The 18748-nt window shown below is 49.1% G+C and overlaps 7 protein-coding genes across 7 annotated transcripts; 3 read left to right on the top strand and 4 right to left on the bottom strand.

Annotated features, from left to right (window-relative positions):
* Positions 1 to 550: 550 nt before the first annotated feature.
* NCS54_01228900 (3-oxoacyl-acyl-carrier-reductase) lies at positions 551 to 1378 on the bottom strand (the record flags this gene model as incomplete). Its single annotated transcript, XM_053157529.1, has 2 exons — positions 551 to 743; positions 801 to 1378. 2 exons carry the CDS (start codon positions 1376 to 1378, stop codon positions 551 to 553), a joined length of 771 nt encoding a protein of 256 aa, XP_053013504.1.
* Positions 1379 to 2219: 841 nt separating this feature from the next.
* NCS54_01228800 (Hypothetical protein) lies at positions 2220 to 3296 on the bottom strand (the record flags this gene model as incomplete). Its single annotated transcript, XM_053157528.1, has 1 exon — positions 2220 to 3296. The coding sequence occupies exon 1, from the start codon at positions 3252 to 3254 to the stop codon at positions 2220 to 2222; it is 1035 nt and encodes a 344-aa protein (XP_053013503.1). The 5' UTR covers positions 3255 to 3296.
* A 1429-nt stretch (positions 3297 to 4725) lies between these two features.
* On the top strand, positions 4726 to 6249 carry NCS54_01228700 (Hypothetical protein; the record flags this gene model as incomplete). Its single annotated transcript, XM_053157527.1, has 1 exon — positions 4726 to 6249. Exon 1 carries the CDS (start codon positions 4753 to 4755, stop codon positions 6247 to 6249), a length of 1497 nt encoding a protein of 498 aa, XP_053013502.1. The 5' UTR covers positions 4726 to 4752.
* Positions 6250 to 6659: 410 nt separating this feature from the next.
* On the bottom strand, positions 6660 to 7811 carry NCS54_01228600 (Hypothetical protein; the record flags this gene model as incomplete). The annotated part of the gene is made up of 4 exons (XM_053157526.1): positions 7407 to 7811; positions 7278 to 7304; positions 6793 to 7193; positions 6660 to 6744 (listed from the first exon to the last, which is right to left on the bottom strand). Exons 1-4 carry the CDS (start codon positions 7797 to 7799, stop codon positions 6660 to 6662), a joined length of 906 nt encoding a protein of 301 aa, XP_053013501.1. The 5' UTR covers positions 7800 to 7811.
* Positions 7812 to 14786: 6975 nt separating this feature from the next.
* NCS54_01228500 (Zn(2)-C6 fungal-type domain-containing protein) lies at positions 14787 to 15259 on the top strand (the record flags this gene model as incomplete). Its single annotated transcript, XM_053157525.1, has 3 exons — positions 14787 to 14956; positions 15008 to 15167; positions 15230 to 15259. The coding sequence occupies exons 1-3, from the start codon at positions 14934 to 14936 to the stop codon at positions 15257 to 15259; spliced, it is 213 nt and encodes a 70-aa protein (XP_053013500.1). The 5' UTR covers positions 14787 to 14933.
* Positions 15260 to 16134: 875 nt separating this feature from the next.
* Positions 16135 to 16623, top strand: NCS54_01228400 (Hypothetical protein; the record flags this gene model as incomplete). Its single annotated transcript, XM_053157524.1, has 2 exons — positions 16135 to 16246; positions 16301 to 16623. The coding sequence occupies 2 exons, from the start codon at positions 16135 to 16137 to the stop codon at positions 16621 to 16623; spliced, it is 435 nt and encodes a 144-aa protein (XP_053013499.1).
* A 553-nt stretch (positions 16624 to 17176) lies between these two features.
* On the bottom strand, positions 17177 to 18549 carry NCS54_01228300 (HET domain-containing protein; the record flags this gene model as incomplete). Its single annotated transcript, XM_053157523.1, has 2 exons — positions 17177 to 17189; positions 17297 to 18549. 2 exons carry the CDS (start codon positions 18547 to 18549, stop codon positions 17177 to 17179), a joined length of 1266 nt encoding a protein of 421 aa, XP_053013498.1.
* Between the last annotated feature and the right edge of the window lie 199 nt (positions 18550 to 18748).

Genomic DNA, 18748 nt, shown 5'->3' with positions numbered 1-18748 from the left:
GGATAAACGATGGCCTCTCCTGGTCCATATATCTACATGACAAGTTGCCTAGTGGCTCAACTTTGCTTACGGGCCATCCCGCCCTTTGGGATGACGAGACTTGCCAAGGCTCCACAAACGTGCACGGAAGGCCAGACGGAGGCTTTCTGTCGGAGCCAACAGAGGTTACAGCAGGGCCGACGAGGAATTGAGTTTGGTCGGGTTGGGCTGGCGGGCTGAAACTCACTGGTTTTGCACCCTTTCGTTTTCCCTCCCTCTCCAACGTACTTCATCCACACAGCTCTTCGAGGTTCTACATTGAGCTAATACCAGTCACGGTCCTGATGGAGTCAATTCCTTCTTGGTGACTTAATCACACGCCGTAGGTCATTATGCCAAGCTCTTGTGGCTGCACCTGGACAAATTATGCCAATTTTTAGGCATCTAGGCGGCAGAACATCGGTCGTGGAGAAAGAATCGATTAGTTCTTGCAAGCGAGACATGGCTTAGATTTCTATCTATAACTTCACTACTCTAGCCCTTATGGCTAAACCCCCACTGAGTTTCAAAGCTAACAAAGCAATCCTCCATCAATAACAACCGAAGTCCCGCTAATATAGCGAGACTCGTCTCCCAGCAGGAACCCAATCAATTGCGCGACTTCCTGGGGAGCTCCCCATCTAGCGATAGGGGGCTGAATGTATTCGGGCAAGGGATTCTGTTGACCGTCATACGAACCCATCATGGGGGTGGCAATCGCACCTCTTTCCATGAGTAGTCAGCTTTGCTCTCATCCTCAGGCCAGACTTGATTTAACTCACGGGTTGACGCAGTTGACACGGATGTTCTTGTGGCCATACTCTCTCGCGACGGTCCTGGTCAATCCGAGTACGCCGTGCTTGCTGGTAACATACGGGCTGCCTCCTGGAGTAGGCGAGCTGCGCAAGCCCAGCACGCTCGAGGTGTTCACGATTGATCCGCCTTCAGAAAGCACCCGAAGCTCCTCGCGAAGGCAGTACATTGTGCCCGCGAGGTTGATATTAAGGACAAAGTTCCAGCCGTCATCAGTCTGGGCGTCCAGGGGAACAGGCTCTTCACTGCCACCCGTGCCAGCAATATTGGCAGCGCCGTCCAATTTACCGAACTCGGCAGCGGTTTTCTCAATCCACGACTTAACCTGATCGGCCTTGCTCACGTCCACAGCCGAGGCGATGACCTTGGCGCCAGGGACTTCAGCGTGGATTGCGGCAGCGACGGCATCCACGGAGGCCTTGTTAACATCTGAGATAGCGAGGGAGGCACCCCGCTGGCCTAGGTAGAGAGCGGTGGCGCGGCCGATTCCACTGCCGGCGCCGGTGATGGCGATAACCTTGTTGGCAAAGGGTTGCGGGGACGCCATCTTGAATTGTTCTCGTAATTGGGCTAAAAGGAGTTGGGCCGGTAAAGGGAGGGTGTAGAAGAAATGCTGTGATGCGGGTTGAAAAGGGAATGCACTGTTCTTGAAGTTTGCACAGGTGCTTTATACTTGACTTCACTGCTGTGCTGTCTTTGGGTAACCGGAATCGGGGTCCGCGGATGGTCCCACGACACACCTGGCATGCCGCTAAGGCTCATTGATGCTAAATCAGTAGACCTGAGACCCCCGCTTTAAGAGCGACAGAGACGGAGAAACTGTGCTATGGTTTGCGTCCGCCTACAAGGAATATGACCCGATGTTACGGACCGCTTGCCTGGCGGTGTTCCGCGAGTTCTGATGTGATGATTGATTTCTATGTCCGCGGCATTTATTAGAACCCGAGATTGGTCAACCTGGACCGCAGTTGTCTTGGGCAGATACTCAAAGTGATCTGCGCCGCTCGTGGGGACAAATACTACAGGGTAGCAAATGGGTAGGGTGGGGCACCAGAGCTCTGCTATAGCCCTTATTAGTTAATAACTTAACTTAGATATAATAAGACTAAGACTAAGAAATAACTCTTATATATAAGAAAATTATTTTTAATAATATATAATTATATATTAAAATTATAAAAATAATTAAATCTTAATTTTAATAAGAGCCTTAGCACTTACTTTATAATAGCTCAGCTTAAAGTCATAAAAACTTAGCTTTAAAAATAAAAAATTTTTTTAATATACTTAAGTTTTATCTCTAAGTATAATAATATAGCGCGAATTTAGTACCTATCATAGAAATCTAATACAAAGAAGATCAGTTCCAGACAGAGAGCATCCAGACTTCACGGCCAATAAACATCCAAAACATCAACAGGAGAACCACCCAGTCTCGTGCCTCCTCCAGGAAGGTAGATTCCTTCATTGACCGCCACAGCCGACCCTCCGTGCCTGGGAAGCCTCATGGCATCGAGCTTCCTCCAAGTCTCGGACTTAGTGTCAAACACCTCGACGTTATCAAAGACGCCTTCTGCTCCGGCGGCCGTGTTGCCCTCGCCTCCCATGATGTAAACCTCACACCCGATTGTGCCTGAAACAACACCTCCACGGGGAGTGGGCATTCTTGCCTCGCTGGTGGTCCATCCCTTGTGTAGGTTTTTGAGATCGAGGATGAAGGCGGTGTCTTTTACGTTGTGCTGGCCTCGGAGTCTTCCCCCGAGAATGTAGAACTTCTTTCCTACGACAGAAACACCGGCATGATCTCGTCCTTCGGGAATTTTCTTCGCCGGCTTGGGAAGATTGATCCACATTGACGAGACTGTGTCAAAGGCAGACACAAAGTCGACAGTATCTTGCTCTCCGCCTGGGCCTCCTGGAACCAAGGTGCGCATGCCTCCCGCCATGTAAATGGTGCCTCCATAAACGCCCACAGCGGCACTTCCCCTCTCCTCAGCATCTGGAATTGGATTTAGCGACGACCACTCGTCTCGGTCAGGATCGTAGACCCAAGAGTCCGAGAAGGCTCTCCAAGCACCGTCAGAGGCGACAGAAAGTCCACCCAAGAGATAGATCTTGCCGTCAACCGCCGCAACGTTAGGGTGATTGACTTGGATAGGCACCGGAGCAACTGATCGCCACGTGTCGGAGGGGATGTCGTAAAGCTGTACGATCGAGGTTGTATTGATACCCTCTCCGTCTGGATTTGGGATGATCCCACCGATAATGGCGAGAGTGGTGTCCGAGAGGGCAGCGACTGAGTGTTCCTGTCGTGGTGCGATGGGGATAGGGGATAGAATTTCCCAGGTGCCTTGGGGATGAGGAGTTGGACTGGCCAACGTGGCCGCCCAGAGGGTAGAAATGACAATAAGAGCAAAACGCATGCTTGTTGTTAGTGCAGCTGCTGGACAGAGATGCAATGAGGCTCGATGGAGATGATTTTCGATGATGGGACACACGTTCACTCGTTCTGTATTATACGCGAGTTAACAACTCAATACAGGTTTTCCTTGCAGATGAATTCAGAAAATGCCTCGTAATTGTCGTGGCTGGCATCTAAGACACATCATCTGCAACTGCATGCCAAGAGAATATGATCGGCATGGGAGCTTCCCTTGCGTCAAGTTGAAGTTGCTGATGCACCAAAGCCATCAATTCACATGTGTATAAGCCTGTCGCGCTGACGCGTCAGATAAACCCGATGCCAAGGTTAGCTGTGAGGGGAGTAAATCCGATGTTCTCTTGTCATTGGTCTTTATCCTCGCCTCAGCTGCGGCCTCTAGAGTCACATTTGACTGGCGACGGAATTTTGGCATCAATTCGAAGCAATGCCATACTTTCCAACGATAACTGGCGTAATGCACAAGTTGGGAGAGACTTGAAAATTCTGAAAAGAATCACCCGCCGTTCTACTAGTACTTGGCTCCCTATTTGGCACGTAACTGAGAATAGCTACTCATATTCAGCAGATATCCACAAGTATCTTATGATCCTACTATGTAAAATCAATCCTATAATGTTAAAAAACTGTCCTGAGATATTAAAGAATTATCGGAAAATAAAAAAGATACAGCCTCTAACTTATTCTTTGACCCTTACATCATGTTCCATTAAGTGCCTTAACTATTGACTATCTCTAATCCAACAAGAATAATGGCATATCGATAGCTGAATGATTGTGTTAAGCATTCAATGCAACTACCAAGAACCGCGCTGGGCTGATACTGCCCACCAAGTCCGCTGCCCGGAGGCCGAGGCACTGAAAGACACGGCCGAGTGGGGGTTTCCTGTCATCGAGAAGACGGATTTCTTTTTGGAGTCGGTCAAGATTAGGTGCGACATTGGCTCATGGGCTCTCCCAGTGTCAGCCCGCGCTGAGCCGAGCTAATGGCATGGCTGGTTGGGGCTGCATCACTGAGCCATCCCTGTCTTCTCCGACCAGCGGGTAGTTTTCGTGATGCGCATCATAGCATCATATCCAGGCAGACAAGGTCGAATAAGGTATCTGCAATGATAGAGGTCAAGACAGGGAACCAGGTCCTGATCTGCTTCTCCGCTTCTGCGCCTCGGTTCTGCCTGACTTGGTTGAGGGGCAGTGCTGCGACACAAGCACGACAAGGCGCCACACAAGCTAAACAAGCTTCGAGCTAACCTTAATCGAATAGGCTAAATGTGACTTAATCGACAAAACGCCTTACTGTGACGTTGGGTGACATGCAAGGCTTACAGCTCAGTCTAGTCCCTGTGAGGCAACCCGCCAGGGGAGGCCTCCTCCGCAGTTAACGCCTCATCGTTCGACTTAATAGCGCTGCGTTCGAGCATCATTGCACATCTTGTTCCGCTATTCACATTTGATCACCATCAACACTCGTACCAAGAACTATGTCTGGACAACCTCCGTATTGGCAGGCGCCTCAGGGCCAGCAACAGCAGGGCTATCCTGCTCAGCAGCCCTACGGTTATGCGCCCCAGGGACAGCAACCGAATCAGCCCTATCCTTACGCGACCCCGCAGCAGTCGTATCCTCCACAGGGTCAAGCACCAAACCAGCCTTACTACTCGGATCCATCTCAACAACAGTATCCTCCTCAAGGCCAGCCAGGTCAATATCAGCAACCCCCTCAGGGCCAGCCACAACAGCCATACCACGGTCAGCAGCCTCAAGGAGCGCAGGCTCCCTATGGCCAACAGCCTTCTCCCGCTCCATATGGGCAGTGGCAGCCTCCTTCTAACTATCCCCCTCAACCACAGTATGGTGCGCCTCAAGGTCAAGCACCATATCCCGGCCAGCAGCCCTACCCAGGACAGCAAGGACAGCAATGGCAGCAGCCCCCATCACAGTATGCCTCAGGGCCAGCGCAGCCTCCCGCACAACCCAAACCAGTCAGCATCCCTGAAAAAGCATCGCCAGGATATGACCCTCAGCAGAAGCTTGAAACAATGGCCGTTGACAAAGCGGCCGATGTTGAAGCTGTTCGGAAAGCCATGAAGGGTATGGGTTGCGATGAGCGTGCCTTGATTCGCGTTCTCACAAACAGCAAATATCGCAACCCTTGGGCCATGGCGCAGTTTGTCGAGGCTTACAACAGCCGCTTCCTGCGCGACCTGGCAAAGGACATTGAGAGCGAAACAAGGGGTAGCTTGGAGACAGGCCTTCTTGCGCTGATACGTGGACCCCTGGCAAACGATGTCTATGTCCTGTCAAAAGCCTTGAATCGCCTGGGTACTGACGAGGAGGCTCTTAACGATGTTCTTCTCTGCCGCTCGAACGCAGACATTCGTGCTATTGCTGCCGAATACAAGCGTGTTAGGGGCAAGGAGCTGCTATCTGATATCAAGGATGACGTCGACGACACCCTTTTCAGACTCTATAGCATGGCCCTCTCTGGAACCCGGTCGGAGGGCATCACGGCAATCGACCCCGTGGAAATCGATCAAAAGGTGACGGAGCTTCAGAATGCAACTGAAGGACAGATCGGCGCAAATGCTATTGTGGTGGCCCAGATCTTCACCAGCAGTAGCGACCTGCAACTTCGCGCCATCAGCGACGCATACCAGCAAAAGTACCACCGAAGACTCAAGGATGTGATCGAGAAGGAGTTCCGCGGCGACTTGGAGGATGCTCTGCTTATGATGCTCGATCATGCAACAGACCCGGCACTCTTTGTGGCATCCAAGTTGAACAGGCCCCTGAGGAGTTCGCGCAAGGAGAAGCACTTTATCAACAGGCTTCTCGCGCTGTATTGGCGCCCCAACGGCATCCAACTGGCACGAACAGGGTATGAGCAGTATTTCAGGGTTTCGTTGAGGTCCGATATCAAGGCTGGCTTGGATGGAGACTTTGAGCAGTTGGCTCTGGCATTGATTGGTGAGAAGTAGTTCGTTTTGTAAGATATTTTGATGGATATAGATATGATGAGCGATGAATTGGTTAGCCAAGTAGCTTTTCTTACTTAGGTACTCTTAGTTTGTTATCATTGATGATTATGAACGAAAGCCATCAAGGCAGTATTCTGCAACGCTTTCCTAGTATATGTTTAAGCCACTGAGGAGACATATCACGGTTGTTGATCATTAACTGACGTTACTACTGTCGAAGTCAAAAGACGATCACATACGCAATCCAGGAGAGATAGGTCAAGAATAGGCCGAGAATGAAAAAGAACCTATACGATAACAGTCGAAACACTTCATAGTTCATAATAGATACAATTTTTCCAGTCTACGTCCCTGTATCTTTTCCCTTGTTGTTATTGGTATCAATAGAGTTTCCAAGAGAAGTTCCCTTCCTAGATAGCTCCTCCAAAGAAAGCACCAAGTGCCGACAGAACAATCCGGATTCCAGCTTGCAACTCAAGCTCGGGTACACAGTATCTATCAAGGTTAGTCAAGCTTCAGTGTTTTTCAAGGATGATAACTTACGTATCTCCAGCCAGTTCTAGAAAACCAGCCCAGAAAATCCAATCGGCACAGAAAGTGAACATTCCCAAGATAACGCACACGCACATGAGATACTTTATGTGACGGTGTTGAGAGGGCCTAAACGACGGAAAAAGGCCCGTGCAATACACAATCAAGACGAGGAGGGCGACGCAGCTGCTTCCGAGGTGGTAGAGAGCAGCGCCGTGCATCATCCTCGCCGCCGTGGGAACTTGAGGGTAGTTTGAGTCGGTGGGTAAATATCCGTTGCTGAAAGCAAAGTAGCCTATCTTGCCTAGGTAGGACAAGAGAGGGAGCTGAATGAGGAGCTCGGCGATCAAGGCGCTTGCTGCTGCTGAGCCGTGGTCCACTTGGGAGACTAATCCTTTCTTAACTGCGTTTTCCTGTGTGGTGGAACGGGATGTCAGTCTCATATTAGGTAGTCAAGAAACTGTTAACGGGATCATTTCAAGAGATTGTGTCCCTACATCTTGGCCTTCGTGGATTTGCCTAGTCTGTCCTTGTATTAACAACCAGGTCCTTTAGTATTCTGACTAATGGCCCCTTTCAGAGTCGTGATTGGCACCAAGGGGTTGCCTAATCACATGTACACGTACCTGTTCGTGTCTCCTGTGGAGTAGTTGAATACAGAATACGATGAGAAGACAAAAGAAGGACATCCTTGGAAGGGTGAGCTGTAGGAAGAAGAGCGAGTGTCGAGGATAATCGCTGTCGCGGCTCTCGTGCTGTACTATGATGGCAACGTTGATGGCCGCCGCAGCTAGTGAGAGTCCAAGTGGGAAGATCCACGTCCATCGCCAAGCTCGGCTGTCTGGGTGTCCAAGCCAGTGGCAGGTGATCCATCTTGCGATGCGGCGGTGGCCGACGAGGAGGCATAGGGCGCTGATGATGGCGGCGGTGACGGCGTAGGTGCCGAGGACTCGAGCCTTGGAAGGACACTGCCCGGCGGTGGAAGTCAGTGTGTAGTCCCACGGGATGTATTGATCCATGCTGAATTGAATCAGAAAGCAGTGTTAGTGATGAGTGGAGAGGAAACCAGGTTCGAGGCAGAGGGGAGAAGCGTGACTGGGCTTTCCCTTATATGCCAATTAATGAGCATAATTTGGGCTGAGGCTGAGTCTACGGATATATCGAAGGCCGCATGGGGTAGAGGCCAGCCTCATCTTACTTGCATCAGAGGCCTACGTACTATCGAGTAGCCAAGCTGGGGTTATTTGCACATTGAGGGACTTTGCCATTCATATTGTGATGGCGTAGGGGTTCTGAAGGGTGGCACAGCCCTTTTTCAAGCCACACGGGCAAGCCAGAGTGCCAGCACATTTAAATCAGGCTGTGAAGGCCAAGGCAAGCCAAGGGAGAGAGCCTTGGATCCCTGAATCAGCTCAAGTTGCTGAATAATGGCGACTTGCTCTAGATGTGCATTCGTTTGTCACGGTGGCGGCTGAGCTACGCAGCGTTGGCTAGAATAGGCCATGTTACTCGACCAGTACAGCTGTGGCTGCATATACGGCTCTTGGAGAACGGGATCGACGGCCTGCCTCGTCGGCCGGTTCGCACAAGTTTGGGCACAGCCTGGTGGAGTTGCTCGAGCCTTGTGTGGTTTTGTATTGGCTGGCCAAGCCAAAGCTCTCTTTTCAGAATGCAGATAAGCCCGGGAGCTGAGATCGCGGAAATTGCAAGTAGCTCAGCCTGCTTGCGCACACCACACCGGCCGAGTCACTCGGAGAGCCTGATTTATCAGCCCCCAAAAGAGGACCAATAAGGACACTTGCATGAGCCACATTTATCAGCTGGTTAGTGGAAGTTATGTGCGAGTTATCGGTAGTTGTCTCTGGTGCCTGGCAGACGTTTGTTGAAACTCTGCCTTAGCCAGGTCAGGGGCAAGGAGAAATCTCGGCCCACATACGAAAGCTAACATGGTCTGCAATTTTCTTGACAAGATGTCCGAGAAGTAGCCTTATTTATGAATTTATTCTTGTCTTTCAGAGACATGAGGCTTTAGGAAGCCGGCGATTGGTGATGGTGCTGTCTGTCGTTGCTTTAGGGAACTCAAGGGGCTATATATTTTTTTAGCTCTATCATGCTGAATGGTATTCAGTGTAACCAAGTTGTATTGAAAGCTGAGGTGGCTTGAGTCTATAAAAGTGCAAATGAACGAGTGTCTATAGACTTGTTCCATCATGATGGACCGAGTGCGGTCCGGAGTCTCTGTCGCAGATAAAGCTCGACCTATATATCCGACGATTTCAACTAACAATACGGTCGAATTTAGCAATCCAAGGCTTGAGTGTGGAAACTTACAGACGCAGCCAGCAAAGAAGGGTATGAAATACCAGGCCCGCGACCTGATGAGCAGATAGAGGTGAAGAAGGGACGTTATGCCGAAAAAAACTGATGAAAACAATAGCGGCCGGGAAGGAAGGATCGTAATGATAAAAGATAAACTCTCCTGGTTCCCCGTTGGAGCTCATGATGTCGTAAGATTCCAAGCTTGGTTTTCAGAGTCCGTATCTGTCTACCTGTGTAATGGGTAAAATGAGGCCATGAAGCTCAGCGGCCGACTTCTTTTAAATGCACAATGTGCATCCTATTAATAGGGGCTTTGATGTTTATCGTATTAGTTTATCCCTATTCGGCCCTCGGGATCTTGGTGTCCCCGGGAGACTAGCCAGGACTTGGCACGAAATTAGGTTTCAAGTAGGATTTATCTCGGATTCCTCGCCCCATGTCCATGGCTTTCCCTTTCAAAATCCATCTAGACGTTGTCCCGGTCGGGTCCGGTCTGCCACTGTCTTGGAAAAGAAAGTCATGAGTTCGCCATAGCTATTGAAGGCGACGGATACCAGCGAGTCAGTGAAAGATATGCCTGAATTTGGGGAGGCTTGCCTGTTTTTCATGAAACATGAGTACGCCGATAGCTCCTTTTCGCTGACCAGTTCAACGGCTGGCTTGTCCTGGTTGTGGACGATCTCGAGGTACAGTTGGTTAGGGGCCTGTTTGAATGGTGACAGCTTATATGTGTGATTTATCTTACACTGATATAAAATAGTTCATATTTTGAAGAAGTTGGGAAATATCTGCTGGCGGTTCGTTTTTCAGTGGCAGTAGATCTGGTCGGGGCGGTGAAAGAGTAGACAGGAAGTAGAGGAGATAATAAGAAGGAGTAACAGCTTAAATATATCTAGGAGAAGAAGAGACTCACGTGCTAATAAGTAAAACATGCTAAGAAAATAAGAGAGTTATAGATAGGCCCTGGTTTAGTAGTATAATTATATTAAATTTTAATCTTAAGTACTACTCGGTAAGGGTAAATAATAAAGTAATTTTAGCTACATGATTTTTTAATATAATTTTGAAGTAATTATAATTATCATATTAATTAAATTAATAATCTCCTAAACCTTTCATAATAAATTATAATACCTTTAGTTTCTTAAGAGACAGATATATTATTTTTAAGTTAATATTAATAAAAGGAGTTAGTATATATTACTAAGGTGAGAGAAATTTTATATTTAGTAATTCTATTATTATCTCCTTTTCGATACTCTCTCAATCATGCGCTTCCACCACTTTTGCTTCTTGGGAAAGTCCTTCTCTGAGTTGTCTCCCGGTCGCTTAAACGTGCCCTCCTCTCGTGGCGGGTAGAGCAGGGCGAGGATTCTTTTGTCTCCCTCCGACAGGACGGCGTTGCCGGGAACCGTTGCCTTGCTGTGGAGCTCATCGCCCTCTCGGATGATGTAGTGCATGATAGACTTTGGGTCATAGGGCTCCAAAGTCTTGCCTTCGGGTGAGTGGGGGGCATAGGAATGGTAAACCATTTTCTGAGACCACCCAGTTCTGTATTGAAGAAAAGTCATGTCCCACTTCTTCCCGCAATTCGGATGCTGATGCTCGTGGAAAAGGCCAAGGGCATGTCCGAACTCGTGCAGGACGAAGTTCTGAAAGCAGAGTCGTCGATCTTAGCCGTTGAAGCGCCTCAGAGTCTCAAGGTCCAGCTTCATGGTCGGTTTGCTGCTCCAGCGAACTGACTTAGCAGCTGTTCCTGCATAACAGCGGGACCTGTTTGAGAATTTGATCCGGATGTCGGCCTCACCGGTCTCGCCCCTCTGGTAGAAGTAGAACTTGATGCCGATAGGCAGGGAGTCGAAGTGCTCTTCCACAATCGACCGCACAAGCTCCCTGTTGTCCCGGCTCCCGTTGAGGAACCGGACATTCAGCCAGTGCTTCTCGATAGGCCACAGCAGTCTGTTCTCAGCCATACCGCACATTGGGGCGTCTGGCATCTTGTCTCCGCTCTATATGGGTTGTTGTTGATTGAGTGATATGATGGTGGTGTGTCCGTTTAGACTTGGGCTCAGGTCAAGCTAGCAATCGTTCTGTAGTTGATGTTGTAGGTTTAAGAAAAAAGTTTCAGAAGGGTTTCGTGGCTTATATATTTCAAAATTTTAGACTGAAAAAGTTTTCATTCTTCTTTATGCTTCGTTCGTACATGGCACCTTCCTTTGGTACTAAGAACCTTACTTGGTTGAGAACTTTACGTGAATGATACTTTTATGTGACCGAGACTATTACTTGGTAATTGATAAGAGTGCCAACTTAAGCCGTCATTGTAGAAACTGATAAATTCGTGAAGAAGCTTTCATTCATCCTTTCTTCTTTGTAGTGCTCTTTCCAACTGTTATGAAATTGGCGACCTTTCTAAAAGAAGCCATCAGTCACAATAACAAAGAATGCAGTGATTGACACATGTCAGCATTAAATTCCAACGCCGAAAACCCCAATAACCTAGAATAACATTCTATGGCTGCATCTCAATGGTTAAATAGCAGGAAACTTACTCTCGCACTCAAATACCACGTGCTCGCTTCAGCCAAGTCTGGATTCACCGTAGATGGGGAAATGTTGTGTCAAATTGATGAGAGTGTTGAGTGGTGATAAGGTGTGGCTTGATAAGAGGCAAAGTTACCAGTGCAAAGCAATATGACTGTTCGTTATCCTCGTTATTAACATTAGACACAGCCAAGTTGATTTCTTTTAAGAATAAGGGGCAAATTAACTGTTCAACTTACTTGCCCAGCGAATCGGTACATGCAAAGCTACTAGGAAGCCACCACAAACAGCGCACCTTCCAGCACGTACCAACGAGGGTCATGACACCAGGGGCCCCAGGTGACTTGACACGAGCGAGGGGGGCCAGGATAGCAAAAAGAGAGGCGGAAACCGCAAAAATAGAGCTGACAAGAGTGGGATTCGAACCCACGCCTCTTGCGAGACTGCGAATCGTTGCTAGTTCTTGTGGAACCTGAACACAGCGCCTTAGACCGCTCGGCCATCTTGCCTTGTGATTGGATGAGAGCTAGAGAAGCACAATCGGAATAAGAGTGGGAAGGCTGAGAAGATGGGGCAGTGTTGTTTTGTTGTGGGCTTGGATGGTCTCTGTGGAGGTGGAGAGGATCCGAGCGTGAAGAGGCAGGTTGGTGTGGAAATCTTGATGGTAATGGACTGTCACGAGAGACGAGGAACGACAGGAGACATGGCTTGTGTTTGAAGAAAACAATCCAGGCGTCTGGTAGTCTCGAAGGAAACCTACGTCTTGGGCCTCAGAACTGCTTGAGTTGCTCTAGGGTGGGTTAACAGTGATTGTGGACAAACAAACCTGTGGCAGCATTATGCTTCAGCAGTAGAGACAATGGGTCTTGTTCTTTTTCCGTTTACATATTTTCACGCAAATGTCTAGGCTAGAGAGAATTTCATTCCCTTTCATCCACTTTCTCATTATTCTTTCAACATTTCATAATCCCATCACTCTCTCAAGACCGTTGCACATCCTTGATGAAATCTCGTCTAAACATGAGTTTCCGTTAAGCTCCGTTCCCGCTCTTCAGGCCGTCCCTCATTGGCCACTCTAATTCGAGGCTTTACCAAAAAGGGAAAGTCTATGGAACCTCACAACGGGGTGCAACGCAGCCGTGAAATCTCTGCTCCCAACCACCCAATTGACAAGGACAAGCACCCACACCAACTCCGTAGGGTTTCGTCTTCTTTCCACTCAATCCCAGGTCAACATAGTACCCAAATTCTTCGCTGGAATCCAACAACCAGTAAGGTGAGATGGCCGAGCGGTCTAAGGCGCTGTGTTCAGGTTCCACAAGAACTAGCAACGATTCGCAGTCTAGAAATAGGCGTGGGTTCGAATCCCACTCTCATCATCACTTTTTGCCTCCGTGACCGTTGAATTGCTTTAGTGAGGTTTGTTTTTTGCTGGAGGGTTGGATGCTCAGTACTTGCATGCGGCGCGGGCTGAAGACTGGGTCAGCAAGGCACGCTGTGTTTGGCGAATGCTACCTTTATTTTTTTTAGCAGCAAACGGCAAAAAACATGGCTTGGAAAAGACATTGGTCAATTTGGACTATGATACCTATGAAATCTCCAACTATATAGCTGGCCCCTGTGAAAGGTATAGCCTGTGTTGGAAACTCTTACTGTTGAGCTCCGGAGGATTCCCGGAATGTAAATTCCGCAAAAGTGGGTCCGCACCGGAGCATTCCCGTCCTCAACGAGATTCGAGTCGGTCCCTTCCTCTCACCTGATCCCCATCATTATTTGCTGGTTCCTCATTGTATCAAGATGACTGATGCAGTGCATGTTGGCCGAGGACTAGCCCCCCTGTCCTCCAATCCCCGGCAGAATGCGGCCGCTCCCGGCAAATCCGGAGCTCGGGGCCGATACGCAGCAAAGGCTTGCCAAGAGTGCCGCCGTCGCCGTGCAAAGATGAATCTATGTGATTATACCCTATTCTAGCATGTTATGCTGACTAGTGGGTAGTGTGATGGTCAGAAGCCGACATGTCCACTGTGTTCAAGCCGCCAACTGGAATGCATCTACACTACAGAGGACGACGGCCGTGGAATGGCCCCCAATGCGTGCGTTCGACAGCTACAAGCTAGAATTCAAATTCTAGAGGAGATTCTACGCATGAATTCTATTGATTTGATGCTTCTGCGGCCAAGCTGATGCAGCGGAACGTTGTTCCACAGAGCTCCACCATCGATATCTCAGCGACTGCGCTTGATCAATTGTGTGACACTGTTGAGGGGGCATTGGCTCTTGATGAATCAATGAAATTTGATCAAGACGGCCAAGCCCGGCATTTTGGTACTACAAGCGGTCGTCTTGAGTTTCGGGCTTCTGATGGTGTGTTTTCTGTTCATCCCTTTCATCTTCGCCTGCTAGTCCACAGACTTGCCCCTTGTTCAGAGCTAAGGAAACTCGCAGACGCACAAAATCTTTCGCCCTAGGAGCAGTCTTCACCGCTCACAAAATTGTATGAACTGGTATTTGGTGACCAAGTGATTGTTGGCCAAGAAGTTGAGGCTCACCTCTTGGACCTTTACTTTATCTGGGACAACCCCTGGTTCCAGGTTGTCGATGAGGCGCTATTTCGTGACAACAAGAGCAACAAGGGGCGGTATTACAGCCCGTTGTTGCTATACTGCATACTTGCTTGTGGCTCTCGATACTCGGATCGTGTCCAAGCACGCTCGGATCCCGACGATGCAAACACGGCTGGTCGCCCTTTTCTCGACACGATCGAGGCCCTTCATGATGAACTCAAGCGACTGAATATCACGACGATCCAATCCCTCGCTATTCTGAGTATCTTTTACTTTGTGAGCACCTACACGCCGTTGCTCAAGGTTCACTCTAATATCAGTAGGGTTCCGGACAAGACGCTGCCGGGTGGCTGTACTCGGGCATGGCGAATAGACTGGTCGTAGACATGGGTCTTCATCTCGACCCGGACTCTCTGGCTAGCTCGGTACGTATGAATGTGGAAGAAGCAGAACTTTGGAGGCAGTTGTACTGGGCGTTGTATTGCGTGGATAAGACCTCTGCCAGCTATACGGGAAGGGTTTGCGATATGCTTGTGAGTCCCCTTGGTTAAAGTATAGGAGCTTTACTCTTGCAATGATGATGGATTGAAGGGCTTTCAGGGGGCTGTCAAACTCCCACAGACACCGACTCACGCACAGCAGAGCGACTCTCGCCACAAATTTTACTCAGTCCGTCCGAACATATTTGTCGCGCTACATACTTCTTGGATTAAGCTCAGTCAAATCATGGAAAGGATCCTCTCAAGCCTGTGAGGTGTAACCATCCTAGGAGAGCTGAACCGTGGCTCACAAAGTCCCAGATATGCCCCAAAGAAGTTGTCAGTCGGTGACCAGTGGCGAAACCTTTTCGACTCTACTCTTCTCGAACTGAAGAGTTGGTTATATGGCCTATGCACAGAGCTCAAGCCTATCAAGGGCGGAGTCCCTAACAAATCCCCACAGCCCTACACGCTTTGCATGGTATACCACACTGTTATTCTTCTTCTTGCGAGGCCGTATATCTAACGCCGCAGGCCTTCCAGCTCGCCTCAACCACCTTTGCAACAGGATGACACTCTAGCACAAAAGGCGGTGGCCATTTACATAGAGGCTGCGAGGAGTATATCTTCCCTTGGGGATCAATATCGCCAAGTATTTGGCAGTTTTCGAAAAAGTCCACTGGTGGCAACATACGCAAACCTTTCAGCGACGCTAGCCCTACTTGATCCAGTGTCAAAGCAGAGAGAGCCGTGGACTAAGTGAAGCGGATGACGATAGGATCAAGTCGTGCCTACAAACGCTGAATGAGCTATCGGTTGCATGGAGGACCCCTGCCAAATATCATTGCAGTGCTATGAAAAATATACACAAGCGCATGGGGAGCCAGGGAAGGGAGGGTACAGCATTGGACTCTGTTGTGAGCCGAACTGGCCTTGATCGTGAGCCCAACGGCCAGATATTAAAGCATGATGCTGGACCTGACAAAGCATCCCGAAATTTGGACTTGCCTTTCTGGATATCAACGGCGGAGGGCGGCTCGAGCAGGCTCCAAGAATCGCCAAATACTGTGTCATTTTCAGAAGCCGATGTTAGCACTGAACTGTGGAGTGATATGCCATGGGAGCATTTTGTATGGAACTGGCTTGAGCCATCATCCTTGGGTGGTGATATAGAGAGCTGAAGCGGAGACCGGCGAATCCCTGGATAGAAAACGGTTTCTCACGATCGTGCAACCGAAGATGCGGTGGTTCACCCTGACTTGATGGATTGCCACGGACGGGTAGAGTTCAAGATCTATGCATAATGCGTCATAGGCGATACAACCAAGGCTGCGGGGTCACGGAATATAGATTCCGCACAGCTTATCATGTCATGTATAAGAAGCTTAATAAACCGTCAAGCAGGATTTCAACGACTCTTCATCATTCAATTTTTGTAGCTCTGCAAGATGTCGGACCTCCAATATTACAGCTACCCCGGTGTTGGCACCAGCAATAGAGAACAGTTCTCGTACAGCCAAGCTGTTAGAGTTGGAGATAGCATCCACTGTTCTGGACAAGGTGAGTTCAGAGTGGCACCGGCCCCTAGTATTGACAAAAGCTGATTTATACCAGGCGGATGGCGTCCTGAGGGCAAGGTGGCCGAGATCCCCACCGAAATTAACGAGCAAATCGACCAAGCCTTCAAGACGGTCGACCACAACCTCAAGCACGCCGGTGGCAAGGGATGGAGCCAGGTGTTTCGAGTCAACTCGTATCATGTTCCGCTCAACAACGAGGCCATCGCTGCCATGACCAGAAACTTTAAGAAGTGGATGCCGGAACATCAGCCGATTTGGACTTGCGTGGGGGTTACGAGACTTGGTGAAGATGATATGAGGGTGGAGATTGAAGTGGTGGCACATGATCCAGAGGGTGCAAAGGCTGCCAAAGCTTAGATGCGAAAGATTTTGAGTCTTTGATGGGTTTTATAACCCTCAAATCAAGAGTACAAACATACTCAAGAACATGATTGCAAAGTGATTCATAGGAACTAGTCTTTATTATCCTACCCGCCCTCCTATACGTAACGAATCGGTCACAGAGCTTTTATAGACCTTTCGATAAGACAGAAAAATCACGTAATCGTACCGGGAAGACATCGGAAACCTAGCCTCCGAAGGGGAATTGACCGAGACGGAAACCTCATGTTTCACGTAGGACGTACTTGGGTCTTCGACGACAACCAAATCGGGCATCGTCGTCTGGCTGATATGCCCAGAGTCATCTAGATATCTCTCAAAGACGTAATCCCGAAAGAATTCTGTCCTCTCTTGGGAACTGACCCCTCCGTCTGTTGGTCCTGGGGCAAAAAGGTCCTTGTAGGAAGCCGCTCGAGGGACAGATTCGAGCAACTGTTTCTCCGAGCACAACAGAGCCCAAGGGCTATCTTGAACCCCCTCACCCCTCGTATGAACTTGCAATCCACAGACTAGGGCCATGCGAAAGACCTTAGATGGCCTCCCTACATTGAACGCAAAGAATCGTAGATGCATACAGCTGCGCAGACCCCCAGATCCAAAGCTGTCCACACCGAGCGGTTCATCTCTGAATGAAGGGTCCGACATGTACCCAGTGTTCATGATAGGAGATCTTGGAATGCTGTTGTAGTATATGCCGACCATGATATTCTTGGTGATTATTTCGGCGTCTGAATCAGATAGGGATGCTGCAATATAGACAACTTGCCTGACCTGAGAGACTTTGTGTGTAACCATGGAAGAGCAATATTGAAGAGCGTCGGGAAACAACCTGAGGTAGGTTGTTCCAATCCTGCGCAGTGCAATGCCGACCCATCTCGCCTCATGGCGGGTGCGTTCGCTCCTCTCGAGACAGTCCAGCCTCATGAATAAATCACCCTCTGGTAGATGATTTTCATTAGAGTCGAATCCGGGGTAGCTCACGTCAAAGTTCCTATCGAACCGTAGTCCTCTGTTTGTCAGGGTGAACTCGGTTTCTGCCTCGAGCTTTCCCCGGGGAACAAGTAGTTTGTCGCAATGACGAAACTCGTTGGGCGAGGTGGCAAAGATACCGCTGAGCTGCCAGTTAGACCCGGCCGACTTTCTGGATTGCTGCCAGGCAAACAAGGTGAGGTCGTTTGTTGAGCGGGCTATCTCCTCCTGTAGCCTTATGAATGCCCTGGAACCCTCTCCATAAAGAAGAGGCATGTTTATGCCAAAGATACCCAAGAGACAGTAGGCGATATCTTCGGCTCTCTTGGTCTCCCGCTTGGCTGCCCATGAAAACCTCTTGCCAATATTGATATTCTGCAGTGTCTCAACGCTCTTGAGAACTACAGTGTCGATGCCAGTGATCCTTGCCAAGTGATCCCTCAGTGATTCTTTGGTTCCTAGAATTTCCCAGTCTTCGTTAAAAAAGCTCATATGGGATGGTGCAATCAGCTCCTGAAGTGTCCAGCCTCTCTGAAACCACCTGTAGCTGGCCAACTCGTCGTCCAAGAGGTTGCCACTGGAATGTAACTGCGGCTCGTGTATCCGAGTACACAAGTAGACGAAACATATCTTGGAATCCCGATACCATGAAAACATGGAGTTTATGGCCTCACTCAGCTCGGCGCTGCTGGTTTTGTCGATACAGCAAGTATCGACCCAGGCGTAATCCAAGCCCATGTTCTTTGCGAGTTGGCACGTCTTTTTTATCTTTGCCCAGCCGGCCTTTGTCTCGCAGTGAGCGATATCTGCCATGTCTTGGAAAGTGACTTCCTCATCGTCTCCTCCCCAGGTGTGTGAGAGGATGGCATATTCGACGCCTTCAGAACGAGCGAATAGTCGAAGGGATAGAGTTGTAGTATCAATCAACCACATGGTGTCGGCTGAATTATTGAGGTTTCTTGTTCGTTGTACGATGTTCTGTGAGAAAATGGTGCTATCTCCAGCGGCCTTTTCGCTGACCATAGCGTTGCAGTTGCAACGTGAAGGTGAGTGCTGCCTGAGGCATAAAGTTGAGCAATTCGCCGGATTGGTCAGCTTTCGAGGTCAAACCTGACACATTCCACTTGTAATT

The sequence above is a fragment of the Fusarium falciforme genome, chromosome 10 (assembly GCF_026873545.1).
Source record: "Fusarium falciforme chromosome 10, complete sequence".
Taxonomy (NCBI): Eukaryota; Fungi; Ascomycota; class Sordariomycetes; order Hypocreales; family Nectriaceae; genus Fusarium; species Fusarium falciforme.
Note: the sequence above shows the minus strand (reverse complement) of the source record. Positions and strands in the feature narration are given on the sequence as shown.